Source organism: Cucumis sativus, chromosome 6 (assembly GCF_000004075.3).
Source record: "Cucumis sativus cultivar 9930 chromosome 6, Cucumber_9930_V3, whole genome shotgun sequence".
Lineage (NCBI taxonomy): Eukaryota > Viridiplantae > Streptophyta > Magnoliopsida > Cucurbitales > Cucurbitaceae > Cucumis > Cucumis sativus.
In genome coordinates this window covers 23734334-23750437 of record NC_026660.2, presented here as the reverse complement: position 1 = coordinate 23750437, position 16104 = coordinate 23734334, and the positions used below count along the sequence as shown (strand labels likewise).

The 16104-nt window shown below is 29.8% G+C and overlaps 1 protein-coding gene and 1 long non-coding RNA gene across 7 annotated transcripts; both read right to left on the bottom strand.

Moving 5' to 3' along the window:
* Window positions 1–5784: 5784 nt before the first annotated feature.
* LOC105435889 lies at window positions 5785–10270 on the bottom strand. Of its 6 annotated transcripts, none has more exons than XR_004217882.1 (4): window positions 10024–10261; window positions 8685–9398; window positions 6922–6985; window positions 5785–6667 (listed from the first exon to the last, which is right to left on the bottom strand). It is a non-coding gene; the product is annotated as an uncharacterized LOC105435889 (long non-coding RNA). The 6 variants fall into 6 exon arrangements; XR_969850.2 differs by having other exon boundaries at window positions 8903–9398; window positions 10024–10258; XR_004217879.1 differs by having other exon boundaries at window positions 6922–9398; window positions 10024–10270.
* A 3693-nt stretch (window positions 10271–13963) lies between these two features.
* Window positions 13964–14826, bottom strand: LOC101217127. Its single transcript, XM_004143290.3, has 2 exons — window positions 14737–14826; window positions 13964–14639 (listed from the first exon to the last, which is right to left on the bottom strand). The coding sequence occupies exon 2, from the start codon at window positions 14613–14615 to the stop codon at window positions 14280–14282; it is 336 nt and encodes a 111-aa protein (XP_004143338.1). The 5' UTR covers window positions 14616–14639; window positions 14737–14826; the 3' UTR covers window positions 13964–14279.
* Between the last annotated feature and the right edge of the window lie 1278 nt (window positions 14827–16104).

Here is a 16104-nt window from a genome sequence, read left to right as displayed (position 1 = left end):
CTATAGAATTGATTATATATTTTTTAAAAAATTATTAGGTGGTTTTCCCAGCAATCTTATTGACGTGGGTATCCAAATTAATTTGATATCATATACATCAATGTCCTTCTAATTTAATACAAATTGCAATTAATTGCCATTAATAAATAGAATGTCATATCTCCAACGAAATTAGTTTATAAAAACATTAACCTATACATATATTTTGTCAATTACAAACTTACAAATCCCATAGAAATTAAGCCTTTTAATAGAAAAAAATTGCTCATAATTTTATTCCTACGGAATTAGCAATTTGGCCTAGGGTAAAATAATTGAAGGTTTATTGTTAGGTGAAAAAAAAAAGTTACCAAGATTTATTTAGGGTAAAAACGGTAATGGCTATATTTTTCTTTTCAATTATAATGTCAACGTCAACCTATATGACTCGACCATTATCACAATTTACTGTAGTACCATATTAAATGTCAGAATACTAATGTCGAAACTCTTAGACCCAAAGCTCGCTTTTGGTGTCCATTCCGAGTAATAGATTTCTCGTTTCTTTAAAATTAATAATAGTTTTTAAAATAAAAATAAAAACATTTGAAGGGCTAAAGATTTTGGTTGTGTTTAGTTGAATTTAGGTTAAAGGGTGGAAGTTAGGAGTGTGGTTGATGTTGACGTGTGCAAGCTGGTCGTGGTCCAACTTCTATGCCATCTTTTCTATCTACTTTACTTATGAGAAGATAAACTTTTCGTTTTTTATGGATCCCACACTTTTCGATATTAAAAAATACGTATGAACAAGAAAGAGACAATCGAACTGTATTCGTTGAATTTGTGTCAATTTAAGCGTAACTCAGAGGATAAAACATTAATTAAAGGTCAACGATTCAATCTCTACCTTCATATGTAATAATATAATTAAAGGTTATGTTACTATGTTTATATTGTTAACTTTTAACAATACATTTAATAGTTACTCGTCGTCTATGACAACGATTAAATTTATAAAGAAATGTCATCTAGCATAAAACTTATAGGTACGTACGTGAAAAAGTAATGAAGAGACTATATAGGTAGGTAGGGATAGTGTTACCTTTATTTCCTAAAATTTAGATTGAGAGAGAGTATCTTAAAAAGAATGAAAAACATATAGATAGTCTAAGCCTAGGAAAAAGCCATTTCTCTATACTCTCTACCTATCTCACCATAGCTCTCTCTCTTTCTATATATATATAGGATTTGTCCATCAACTCATGTTTTCCGTCTAGTAACATGAATCAAATATTTCTTTAACATGAAAATTTTAGGGTTTTTACAAGATAAGATCAATATTTGATACAATGAGTTGAATGAACCACTCAAAAAAGGTCACTTAACAATCATAGGAATGAAGTGTATGGATCTCCGAAGAAACATGAATTAGATTTGTTTAAGCGATTTATAGTAATATTTATAAAAATCAGAATAATATATATATGTTATAGGGAAAACACATTTGTTAAAGTGGTTGTCCTTTTAAAGCAATTTTGTTATGAAAAAAAGTGTAATATTTATGAGGAAGAGTGGTCAAGATCTCAAAAGTGTTCTAATCTTTATTCTAAATTTTAAATAAATAAATAAAAATAGCTGTTTCTTTTTTCTTTTTTTTTCTTCTAAATGAAAGTAAAAGTTGAAACTTGAAAGAGACTTATAATTAATAAAAAATAAAATTGCATTATTAATTATTTGGGGCATAAAAGTCTTAAGGTTGAGTTGACATTGTGGTGCCAAACTCAATTCTCATCCACTACTCTTTCTCTCCTAATTAATAGTATATGAAAAACATTACTTCTCATTCTCATTCATGTGCTATATATTTGTATTTTATTTAATTTACTTTTTGTCAAACTAATCTTAAATTTAAAGAAAAATGTGTAATAACCGATAAATTAATTAGTGTTGGTTAAGTTTAATTAGGGTGATATTTAGGGTAAGCTTTTCCCGCAACTATCTTGAACGACCATCGTTGATGACCAACTTCTGTTCTCATTTATGATAATAATAACTCCACGGCCACCTCCAACCCTAACAAAATTCAACTACAACGATCGTTGTTTAAGTGCATGAAAATTAGATGGTCCTTCTTTATTTAAACTAGAATGAGAAAATTTTCTTGAATTCATATTGTAAGGACGGAGAATGTATGCTCATATCTCGTTTCTCATATCCTTGTTTTCAATGCATTTTCATCCTCAACATTCAAGCATTCATTTAAGTTATAAATTAGATAAATATTGAACATAAAACCTAAGCCTACCCTTCATGCTCGCTCTCTCATTACACATGCTATGATGCTAAACAAAATTTAATTCAACTTTAAATAAAAATCGTCACGTGACACATCGTTATCCAAATTGTATGGATATATTGCACATAAGATGAGTCCACCTACTGCCCAGGTTGTACTCAATTCTTTTTTCTTTTCGATTTTGAATACTAAAATTATTAAAATTAAAAGTATAGTTAATAAACAACCAATATTTATAATACTTTTTCAATAATCATTTAATATATTAATTAATATTATTGGTTGGGTAGATTCCATCTTTGTCTAGTTGTTCTCACTGTACTCTTACATCGTTTTCATCCCAACTCTCAATTTTTTTTTTCTTAATAGAGATTGAGTACATAAGATCTTTTAAGTTGTATTTTAACTAACAATTGTATCAAATTTTAAATGATATTGAACGATTAATTGACTTAATAAACAAACTTCAAAGCATAGAGACCAAAACTATGATACTTTAACTATGAATAGATACTATATTCATATATAGAACTCAAACTCTCTTCTTATGATTTGATTCCAACGATAAACGTTATTTGTTCCTAACGATTGAGAGATAAGACTATTACCATTTATCATAATCTATATATATATAACAAATAAGTTAAGTTAATAGTCTAAACTAAGTAGGTTGATTTGGATATTTTGAGTATGGAGATAATCCTTAAATATATAATTAGGTTCAAATCCTTTAAAATTTAAATATTCATGTTGTTAGGAAAAATTGCTCATTATGGTAGTAGGAATAATTAAAAGAAAAACAAGAAAGAAATTAAGAGCACGTGAAAATTAATTAATATGCAAAAACACCAAACCAAAGACAAAAAAAACAATAGACTAGAAAATATGCATAATGTGAAAAACGATTATTTAATTCTAATGATACAAAAATCTCTCATCGACCCCAGACAGAAGAGCACTCGCTCGGAGCATTACACCACTCACACGATCAACCGAAAATCAAAGGCATAAACTCTTTTTATTGTGCCTAAATTAAAACTCTCATAACTTTTTAAAATCTTTTAGAAGGTAGGACAACCGAAGTTTTAATATTTTGGTAAACCCCAACATATATATAACGTAAAACTAGCTAGTTGTGGTTTGAATTGGAGCTATATTGTCCGAAGGTTAATAAGAGGCAAAGCGAGAAGGAGTCGGGTGTGGGTGTGGGTGTGGGTGTGAAGTTAAGGAAGGGGAGAAGAAAAGAAAGAGGGGGAAAGTAGGGTTTAGGGGACCAAATAAAATTAGTGTAAGAGAGAGGATCGGATGAGAAAGGTGGTCCAAAGAAGCACATGGATGTTTATAAGGTCACAAACTGCAATTGGCTTTTAACTTTCCCATTTGCATATAGCAACCAAACAAAACTTCACAGCATGCCTTCATGTCCCACTCTTTTTCCCTTTCATTTTCCACTTTTCTTTTGCTTTCTCCCTATTCTTTTTTTTATTATTATTATTATTTTGGGAATTTTGAAACACACACATAAACAGATACTTACCATTATTCTTTTTAAAAAAATTGGATATAATTAAAAATATCCTAATGTATAGGGTTTATGTTTATAGAAATTCTATTTTTCTACACTATTTTTTTCCATAAATACACAAAACAAAAAAGAAAGTAGGTTCTTAAAAAAACAACTTTTTTCATGAATAAGGAGTTATTTGAGATAGATTTGGAGAGAAGAAGATCTTTATGAAATTATTTTAAGAAATAATAGTAACAATTGAGATATAGCACTGAAAGATATTTAGCTGGAATATGTTATTGTGACTTGTGACACCTAAATTTTTAATAAATGTAAAATTATACGTGATTAAAATGAAAACTAAATAATTGAAATAATTGAATAGTATAAATTCTGATAATTGCTCAAATGTAGATTTTTTTTAGGGTTCTCTGCTAATTATTGTAGGGAGGAGGAGGAGAGATACCCAAAATTAAAACTATAGAGGCAGATAATATAATTGTGCTATTATTTAAGTACCAATGATATTCTTCCAATTTTTCTTTTTTTTCTTTTTTAGTACCACAACCTATGAAATAAAGATAGGAGAAGATCGTGTCAATTACGGTTGAATTAAGAAACAAAAAAAAAAATGAAATTGGAGGGGATAATGTCAATTTTCATTGAACTAACCTCACGATTAGCACAATTATTTAAGTTTAAACACTTTATATAATGGATAGACAAGTGGGATGATAAGATGAAGGGCACAACATAACTACTAATAATTGATTAGTGATCATCATAATGTAGCTACCATTGATTGATACATGTTGTTCAAATTACAATTTAATATTTAAAAAAATATGTATAGATCTAAGTGTGAAACTTGAAAAATCTTGTTCTAAACAAACCCGACTTATAAGGAGCAAAATTTCAATCTAAACATGGTGTATATAGAGTATATATAGAACAGTTTCACCGTTCATTCGAGTTTAAGATTAAGTTCAATTAATTAACACAAGGCACAAAGAAAAATCAAAATTAAGGAACCTGATCAGGTCGTGTATGTGATGGATTAGAGGCAAAAGATAAATCATCTCAGTAGTATTTGTGATATATATTTTCTAATAATGGAGGATTGAAGTAGTGAGAGCAATCAAAGAAACTAGGGTAGGACCAATAACAACTCACTTTATGCTTATCATGAAATGTAGGACCCTATACATAAGTGACACATTCATATCTGACCTTGTATTCATAACAAGAAACAACAAAATAATTCACTTTATATATGTATATAGAAAAATATTGGGTTTATTTCTAATTGCACCATATCTTTGTGCAACCTACAACCACCAATGTACAATTATAAGTTCATGCATGACAAAATTTCTTTTCAAATAATATACAATCTTTACTCTCTTTTTTCTTGTGGACTAAAGGAGTTGCATTGATGGGTGTAGCTTGTATTTGCACCTAAAATATACACATAAATAATTGTGACAAATAAAATTTTAAATTAAAAAAAGAATCGTAACAAGTGTCCACCAGTTCTATGTAATTTATGCATTGTATTATATTATTTGGTATAGTTTCTTTCTACTGAGATGGGAAAGAAAATAAGACAGAATTTTATGTAACTATGGATTAAAACATATATACCTTCGGCTTCAACAAAGATGTAAGATTCTTTTTTTTTTTTTTTCTTCAATTACATGCAACTAAACTAATTGTTTTTTTCACATTACATATGGACATGCAGACCAATAACCTATAAAGAATGGTGTCATTCTCTTACTTTGGACTAGTATACCTGAATCACATTCATATTGCATAAAATATTGGCAAGAATTATGTATATGTATATGCAGTTTAACAAAGGTGGGAACATGGAAATTTGAACCTTTGACGTGAGGGAAAGAAATATATGTCAATTATGAGCACACTGCGTTAAAGAGAACTGACTGACACAAAGGAAGGGACCTGTGAAATAACAATCATGATGAAGACAGAAAGGCTCTACAAAACAACACCATTCAATAATGATTATATTATAAAGGCACAATAAGCTTTAGAGTTTAGAATGTCATAAAACACAATTGGAACAGAAGGCTGAAACGATATTTAGGTAGCAGTAATGTACATAATTACCATCCACAATCCAAATATCAATTAGAGAACTGGGTGAATGTCTCTGGATATCAGACGAAAGATCACATTCTTTTCTTTCTATTAGATAAGAACTCTCTCATTAAAAGAAGAAAGATATAAGAGAACTAAAGGCATAAAAATCAAGACATGGGAATGCTACCAGGAACACAAAAACTTCTCCAACTACCATTAATCTCAATACAAAGGGATTCCTCTAGGCACCAGATAGAACAAAAAGCTCCTCCGACGATTAGTTGCAAAGAAACAAAATATATATAGAGAGAGGGTGGGGTTAACATACCATTTAGGCCCTCTACTTTGTCCTCTTAGATGTAAATTTAGTTTTGTACTTTCTATAAATCTTAAATTGGAGCTTAATGATAGTTTGAAGCTAATTTTAATTGAAATTTGCTTAATAACAATAATGTTCATAGAAGAGAAAGGAAAAGAAACATGATGTGAGAAAGTTTCTAAACTTTATAGATTGGAGACTAATAGACTTTTTACTTTGGAAAAATATTTAACAATAAACTAGTAGTATAGACTAAGTTTAAGATTTATCAAAAGTACATAAACTAAATTTAGACATTTGAACTGACAAAGACACTAAAATAAGAAGAAAAAAACCATAGTTCAAAAACGACGACTTAACCAAAAAAAATATTTTTCTAAAAAAATAGAGCTGAGGAAGAGGTGATTCAGGTCTGCCCTTTCTTGTAATACCATCTGGGAGTAGAGCAGAACGGATTTTCCTGCATCAAATCTGCCTGTTAAATACTATTCCAAAATAGAAACGATCTTTCAAATAACCTCAATTGCTTAGAAGGGTGCTGAAAAATAAGAAAGGCTATATTCAGTATCCCTATGTAGACTTCCATAAACCAGAAAACGAGGACTGCACTGCAGAGTCATCAAAAAATTTCTAAACGTATCACAAAAAACTAGTTTGCATTTCTGGCCCTAAGTCACAATTATATGAACTCAACTCAAAGGACTTCAGAGTTACCAGTATATCAGAGTACAATCAATTTACAGATCACTTCCAACAGTAAGTTCCTGTGCTTGGTGTTCTGAAAAAAATGATTGCAATTAGAACCCATTTTATTTTTTGTTTTAAAAAATTTAGCAAATAGATACTACCTCTACTTATGAGTTTCTTTGTTTTGTTATTTACCGTCAAATGTTTTCAAAATTAAAGTCATGTTTTAAGAACTACAAAAAGTAGAATCTAAAAATTAATTTTCCAATAAAGAAATGATGAGAAAACCTTGAATTTCAAAAACATTAAACTGAACCAAAGTCGTTATCAAACACGGTTTTAGTCTTTAGGAACTCTAGTATGATTAGATTCCTCAATTTATCCAAATCTCTTCTGGTTCTTATTACTAAAATTGCATGGTCTACAAATTAAATTAAAATAAAGAGAAAAAATACTGTGCACCTATGAGAGTCTTGGGTCCGAGAAAATGAGCTTAATTTTATTGTGGTGAGGTGATTTTGTTTTCCCCCCTCACTTCACTAAATAATATTATCCAATCACTTATCTGGGGAGCAAATATTCTAGAATTGAAAGAACCGAAATGTGTTAAAATATAAAAATATAATGGAATACAATATCACTCCCCCATGTATATGAGGCCACTTGGCCTTGGATCACTCAAGTATTGAACCAACTACACTTTCCCCTTCACCCTACAACTTCCTTTAGCTAATTACTAATATACAATCAAAACCATAATTGTATTGCGAATTCTACCCTAATAGCCTTTCTATTAGTTCATCTGGGTTCTATTCTATCAGAATTCAGGAGAGAAGTTCATTCCAGAGTTTCATTTATTGAGGTTTCTTCTAGGCATTGTACTTCATCCATGGACCTCATTATTCCAAATAGTTTAATGTTATAATGTTAACTAACAACCAGCATTTTAAAACTAAAGCTGGCCTCAAGATTTCTCCTTCCTAAGGGATGAAGCATACGAGCCATAAGCCTCAAGTTATATAGAAAAATATCCATAATGACACAAAAAGTAAAATCATCCATTATTAAAAGAAAAGGCTCACCTCCATCTATTGGAACTTCTAGAACAGAGATTCTAAGGTCGTTCTCAAGATCACAACTATTGTCAATGACAGAGTCCATTGGCTTTTAACTTTTTTCTCAAGTCAAAAATCAGCTCCCCCGGAATGACCCTCAGGGGGTAAAAAATCAGTCGTTAAAACATTGTTAAAATCTTATAGGCTCTAATTCTTCCCTTGGATTTTGTGGGGATAGGATAGAATGGATTTAAGAAATAAATAATAAAAATAAAAGCTATTGGATTTAGTGATATAAAATCAGGAGGTCCTCCTAGTTTCCTGAGGAAGTTGTTTCAAATTCAGTAGAAATCCAAAAGAATTAGAAGCTGTGTAATTGCGGATACCTAATGCCAAACGTTCAATTAGTCTTGTTAGGATATAAGAGTTTGAATCTTCTATCTAATAGATGCTAGATACATTAAGAACATACTAAGGGGTTTGTAAGAAAGATGCAATACAAAACTCAGATGTTTGATTCTTCTATTTTCTACCAGTAACGCTCTAGATCCAAATTTTGTACACCAATAGCAAGAAACTTTATCTACAAACCACGTTCATTAAATTTCCGCCTTGAAAGATATACTACGTACAGATTCAGTATCTACCATCATGAGTAAGACATTGAAGGACAGAATGACTAAATGGGCTAACAGGTAATCAAACGGCAAGATCCAGTTAAAATTAGGAGTTTACTCTGAGAAGAGAGTTAGCCAATGCATTGACCTAAATGTTAGGCCTACGCCAACAATTTGATAATCAACAAAAGGCCACAAAGCTTACATTTGAACCAAAATCATTTGTGTGGTATTGTCTGAGATTTGAGAAGAACAGAATGATTGCATTGTCAACAATAGAGCAAAAACATCAAAGGAGATTTTTTATTGTTCTTTTCTGGTGTAAGGATTACCTACCTCTCAAAGACTACAGCATAGATTTTCTTGTTGCAAATTGGATCCATTTTTTGTGTTACCTATGATTGGGAGTTCCTGTATATCCTTTGGACTTTCATCCATCAATGAAATTGTTTCCTGTCCAAAAAAACAAGCTGAAAAATGCAGAAAAAAGAAAACCTGGCTCCTCTCACAAATGCTTCTCTATACCAACCCTCCCTTACATGGGCCTCGTCCTAAATACCAAAAATTTACAGGATCGACTCTGACAACACAAACTACTTCACACAGTCATGCCCTTCTTCACATGTTTTTTTTTTTTTTTCTTTTTATAAGAAATGATTTCATTGATGGATGAAATAATCCAAAAGGATACAAGAGGTCCCTTCTTCACAAGCTTAAACTCATGAATTTTTGCAATTGAGGGCCTATCACCAAACTTTGCCATTCAGCCTTGTGATGCATCAGGTCAATCTCCAGAATTTAGCATACTGTAATCCAAAATCCCGAGTGCTTTCTGTGAGAATATTAGCAAGGTATACGTTGGAGGTATTAGTAGAATAATAATATTGTAATTCCTTCTTGAAACTGCAAAATAGTTACATTTGGTGTCTCATTATATTCTCTTTACTTTTGTCAGGTTACATGCACCCCTCAGCTAATTTCAAGTGACAACTTACTTGATCATGTAACATTTGGGTGTCAAGAAAAGCCATAGAAAATTAATTAATGACAGATGGCTACCGTACATTAACTCATGACCTCTTAGCCATTTATTGAGACTTCGTCTCCTTGTTACGACTAGGCCAATCTATAATCGCTTTCCTCATCTTAACCTAACCAAATATCATATCATAACTTAAAAAGGGAAAAAATTAGTAAAACTTTAAATTTAAGAAACCAGGGTACAAAACCAATGCCCTAACCTAACTATGGCACATTAAATCCAACACCACGATATTACATATAATCTCACAACCTCCACTACCCTATCAACATTCTAATTTCTATCAGTAATCGATCAACAGACTATCATGAGTTCATAAACTAAAACGGATTTGTGCGTACAAAATGAAGCATTAAAATGAAAGTCTTCTATATATAAACTAAATGTCTAAAGGATTAAAAATAGAGGGGATCACCGAGTAGACGGCAGGTGGTCTGATGGATTGGAACAGCTCGAAGTGAAGACTCCAGATTGTAAAACCAAAGGGATTGAGTTGGCATGGTCCGAATTAGCGGCGGGGATTTAGAATCAGAGATGGATTGAAACGGAAAAGGAGAAGACGTTGATAAGCAATGGAGATCAGGGGTTTTAAGAAGGAAGATGAAGAAGAGAAGAAATTGGGAAAACTGTAATAATTTGATTTATGATTTATAGTGTTTTGTTAGAATTATTATTACATAAACACTTCATTGTTCGTTTAATTTTATCTTTATCCGTTTCTGAATTATGTCTCAGTAATTGTCACTGCTCACCACATTTATTATTATTTTTTTCTTTGCACACTTTTGTCGAGGGATGATGAGTGAGCTACAAACAGTAAGGTGATCTTTTCGAAATCAGGACGTTATTTGATAATATGTTATCATCTTCGATATTTACTTTTGAACTTTTCGATTGCGCACGCTAACTAGATTGGCTGTTTTAGTGGTTTTGGATTATCGTGGATCTTTCTCGTTGTTAGAAGGTTGGAATGTGTATTTCTTAGAGAAAGATATCTTCTGTTTATTTTTCTTCTATTATTTAAAATAGGTTTTAATTTGTTAGTGTTGCTCTATACATTTTTATTCTTCCCAAAAATGAGTTGTGTGGATGATCTATTTTGTAGATCACAGATGAAAATTTGTCTTAATCTTTCTAGAACTTACAATTTGTATTCTCTCTTGTTTAGGTCTTCTTCGAGTAATTTTAGCAACTTATCCCTACTTTATTTTTCTCTCTTTCTCCATCATCATTGTATACATTCTTTTTTTCATTTCTTTTTTACCTTCTTCCTCCTATGTTCTTTCTCCGTTGACAATACAAATTCGACAATGTCACAAAACGAGAAATAGGTGTTGGAGAACAAGAGAGAAAAGAGCAAAATTAGTCACTTTTGTGTACGAAAGTGTTTTAATTTTTAAAGAAGAAAAAATGATAATTTTATAACGTCAACTAGCAATTACTTTTTAAAAAAATAAGTCACTTGTCATTTTGGACCAAGAAATGTCATTTTCCCAAAAATGAAAGTAAGAAGGAAAATTTGTGAGAAAGATGTATAACGAGAGGAAGAATCATATGCAAGATCTAGAAAAGGAAAAATTCGGTGATACATCCAAAAAGTTAGAAAAATTGATCACGCTTCACTTTATACTACCAAAAAAAAAACCCGCATCATCCTTACAAAAACTATAGAAGTTTTGGTTGTTTGATCATCACATAAGACATATTTGTTTCTTATCTTCGTATTAAATTTTATTTGACAAAATTTATCAAAAAAACAAGTAAATAAATAAATAAAAGTTATTTAAATTGGAGTTATTGAACTTATAAGTGTTTTGGAAGTGAAACACATAGAAATGAGCTATCGTTTTCTCAGTGTTTTATAAAATTTTTAATATGTTTTCGTTTGAATTATTTATTTTTAAATTTCTACATTTTTATTTTTGTCCCAATTTAACTATACATACAACAAAAAGTTAAACTAGAGAAGTTCAACATGTTTAAACTAAAATTTTTACTAAGTTATATTAAGTTACTTTATATTCTCACCTCATGTGAAAGGATATATATTAATAAAAGTATTTTGGTGTCATTTTATGATCATAAATAATTTTCTTTATATATTTGTTGCATTATTTTCCATTATGACATTGTTAGTAGATTCATCTTATTAATCTTTTAAAAATAATGATCATATTATGACATCCCTTACTAAATGTGATAAAAATAAATATAATATACATATATATATAGCTCTGTATAAATTAAATTCTAACATGTGATACAATTAATGGTTCATCCATTAGAACTACCTAAGAACCAACTCATAAATCACACCTAATTCAATAAACAAAGCACTCATAGAATAATATAAAAATTAAGAAGAAGAAGAAAACACTCTTATAAGAAATACTTATACATACCCATAAAAAAAAAAAAAAAAAAAAAATCAAACTAACAAAACCTATACCCTAAAAACATTATCTCATACAACCACAAATCATTACAAAAATAGCTAATAGAAAACTTATTCGAGAACATGACTCATCATTAATTATATTAAGTCAATTGTAAAAAGAAATTAAAACCTAAAACTGTAACAATCGAAAGAAAGAAAGTGAAAGAGATTATTGTAGTTGGAAGAAAATTAAAGGAGAGGGTTTGTGTGTTGTTAATATTGATGACAAAAAATGAACAGAAAAGAAAAGAAAAGAAGAAAGGTTTCACAAAAATAGTAAAGGAGGAATTGAAAGAAGAGAAAGTAGAATTAAATTTGTATTTATCATATTGACGTAATACACTCTTTCTTCTTCTTCTTCTTCTTCTTCTTCTTCTTCTTCTTCTTATTGTTGTTGTTCTTCTTAATATTGTTCTTCTTCTCTAAGGGAGGCTTTGGTTTCATTATTCTCAACCGCCTCAATTACTCTTGCATTTATGTTCTTCTTTAATTTAATGCCTCCCTTCTTCAATCTAATGCAATTTAATTACTCCCTCTTCCATCCCCTCCCACTCCCATTACATTTTTCTTTAATTTTATCGAACCACTTTTCATCATTTAATTATATACGTACTTTTTCTCATCCATCACTACATAAAAATACTTACTATCTATCCCCTCCCCATCTCTCTCTCTCCCTCTCTCAAGTAATAATCAAATCTACTACCTATTTCTTAATTTTCTTTGACATACCTTTCATCAATCATTCAAAATAAGATGTGCAAATTTTGGATTACCTCATCAATACCTCTGGATTAAGAAATCATTTTAACTTTTCTCTCCTCATTTGTTAACACCTAATTTATATGTTTACATGATGAGTAAATCCTTGTAAATAATTCATTAGAAAAAAAAAACTTAAGTATTAAAATAGTTTAAATACTAAAATTTCACGAATTAAGATAAACCACTCATTTAATTACTATTTTAAAAATTAAGTAAAAAACTTAAAAAACCAAATATAAATTATGGAATGAACGTTAAACGTTTTAGCCATTCTACAATATTTGAAAAGGTAAAAGAAATATAGGAGAATAAAAAAATGTTGATCTTATTTAGTGTTTTGAATGTAGTGTATTAAATCAAATATATGAGAGTTTAGAGTTAGTTGGAAATTTATGTGTAATTTTATGGCCCAAAAAGAATCCATGCACTGCACATGATTTAATGGAATGTTTAAATCACCTACCTTCTTTTACGTTGTTTATTAATTACTCCATCACCCAATCCTACCCTGCCACCTCATCCCATTTGGGCCCCCTCCACTCCCAACTCTTTCAATTACTGGACCCCACTCCCACTCTTCCCTCCCCTTCACCATCACCACTCCTAATTTCTATACTTAATACTAATTAATCACTCTTTTTAATTTTAGATTGTGTTCATTATGTTTTTTTTCTTTCTAATATTACTCTTTTTAAATCTTAACATTTTTATTTAAGTTAATATAAAAACTGTGACACTAAATAAAGGAAAATTTTGGACTATTTAGAGTGTGTTTAATAACTACTCTTTTTTATATATTTATCTGTTTTCTTTCTTTTGGTTTATAATAAGTAAGAATAAGCCCAATATTAGTTTATTAAATCTGTTGTTAGTATTTATATTGATTGATAAATAATTTTCATAATTAAATTTATTTTTAGAGGAGATAATAATTTTAAAACGATGACACTTGGGCAATATTTCAATGTTGAGCTAACCATTCAAAATTACACTATAATATTATCAAATTAATATTAATTAATTACACCTCTTTGTCACATAATGTTTAAAAACTTTTTTTTAAAAAAATCATACTTAGTTTCATATCCAAATTAAAAATAATTTTTTTAAAAAAAAGGATAAAAGTCAAAAGTAGAAAAAGAGGAAGAGAAAGAGAAAGAAACATAAAACATTTGGGCACTTGTAGTTAAACGCTGGTTACATAGTCCTTGTACTAAAACAAGGGAGAGAAAAAAATATCTTAAACCTAAATATTTTTCTTTAACCCCACCAAATAAACAAAAGAAAAGAAAGAAAAACTTCTTCATATCTCTCTCTAAATCCTTCTACACTTCTAATTTCCTATCAACACAGTAAACAAACTAAGCTACCTTCATAAAAATTCCTCAAAAAAAAAAAACTCTCTCTAGAACTTGTTCATCTTCTCTGTCTCTGTTGTAGTTTTTTTTTTTCTTTTTTCTTTTTAGTCTTTAGTTTTTTCTAGTTTTGACGGCGGCGTTATCATGAAGAACGTCAAGAAGAACAGTGCTTTTGCATTTCGGACATTTCGGATCCTCTTCCGATAACATAACGTACATCAAACAACGTGGACATCCCACCAGCATCATCGACGTCGTTTCAGGGCTGTTCGAATATCTCATCTCCTCTTCCGACGACACACACGAACTCGGCGGCGACGTCGGCGACACCGTCGCAGACCGGCTTGGTGATTCCACTCCCCTGTTCGCTCTCGGCGGCGATAAGTTCAATTTCAGCTCAAGCTTTGGCGTTGCTGCACCTCCTCCTCCACTGTTTCTTCTATTCATCTTCTGTGTTTTAATAACAATTATCTGCATAAAAATCAAGATGGGTTTTTCTTTTTTTTGTTAGAATTTGAATCTTTAACATGAAAATAATAAAGGGAAAAAGAATTGAAATGAAATTCACCTGAAAAATTAGGGAAAGAGAGAAGAAGAAGAAGAAGAAGAAGAAGAAGTTAAAAGAGAGAAGAAGTTTAGGGAACAGAGTTGAGAGTGCAGGGGAATTGGGGAGTGTAAGAAGGGATTATTTATAAGGGGAAGAAATTGAAGTGGGGGTTTGTTTGCTTTTTAGGCCTTATTTAATTTTAGAGAAGAGGGGGAGGGGAAATAATTATAATTTATGAACTTTTGTTGAAAATGAGTTGAAAATGAGGGTGAGGTAATGTAATGGTAATTTATTGTTTGTGTGTGGGGGAGAAATTTTATTTTACAATTATAAATTTTTATTATTATTTTGAATAATAATACAAAAATAAATAAACAACACACAAATAAATTAAAGTCTATGGCTTTGCCCTTTCTTGTATTTAATTCAACATTAATTAAGGTAGTCCACTCCATGTTCCATGTTAGAGTAGAGTGAGATCACATATTTAGAGAGATACCAAAACATCCCTCAATATCAAATATTTTAATGCAAATTGATGGATAAATTATATATACTAATACTTTAATCAGGTTCAAAATATATATATATATTTTTTTTAAAAGGTATTTTTTTCTCTATCAATTATATTATATATATGAGAAACACTTCAAGCTTTATTGGTAATTCTTTAAACAAGGTTGCCAATAAATTTTCATGAACGTTAAAACTACACGAATCTTTTTAAATTTTGAATTTAGAGTGAAATATTCAAAATAATATTAATATAATAGTATCTTTTAAATATTAAAAAAAAATCAAAGTTTTTTAATTTAACTTAAATTTGATTATTATAAATTTTGAATTCAAAGTTGTACTCAATAAATTTTGAATTAAGAACTTTTAAATGTGATAATTAATGATATTAACGGAGTAATTAATAAATATTAAGCATATAATAGTGATGATTTAATTTTTGGTGCCAAACTGTGGAAGTATTATGGAGGCAGTAGTTAGGTATTTTAGAATATAATGTTGTACAAATTGATGTTTCATTATGGGAGACTCTTTCACACAAATAAAATTACAACGTTGTGCCAAATTAATGGACGAATTCATGCTTTCGGTCCAATGTGAATTGTTAACTTTCGTATTATATTTAAACAAATGTGTCACGTCATCAGAAAATACTTATTTAACTTATGTTATATTTCATTTCTCTAAAGGAAGTGGCACACATGAGACTCACACATATGCCATAGATGCACTCAACCGGCTAATAAATTAAGTTAAATTTAGGACGTGTTTGAAATGACTAAGAGAAAAAAAAAATTGTTTTCTTAAATAGTGTATTCTCATTTTTTTAAGGTAAAAACTCGTTAGATTTGTAATATAGTAAAAGATTATATA

What these genes read in the sequence shown, in the direction of transcription:
- LOC101217127 (XM_004143290.3), bottom strand. Translation starts at nt 14,615, where the DNA reads ATGAATAGAAGAAACAGTGGAGGAGGAGGTGCAGCAACGCCAAAGCTT.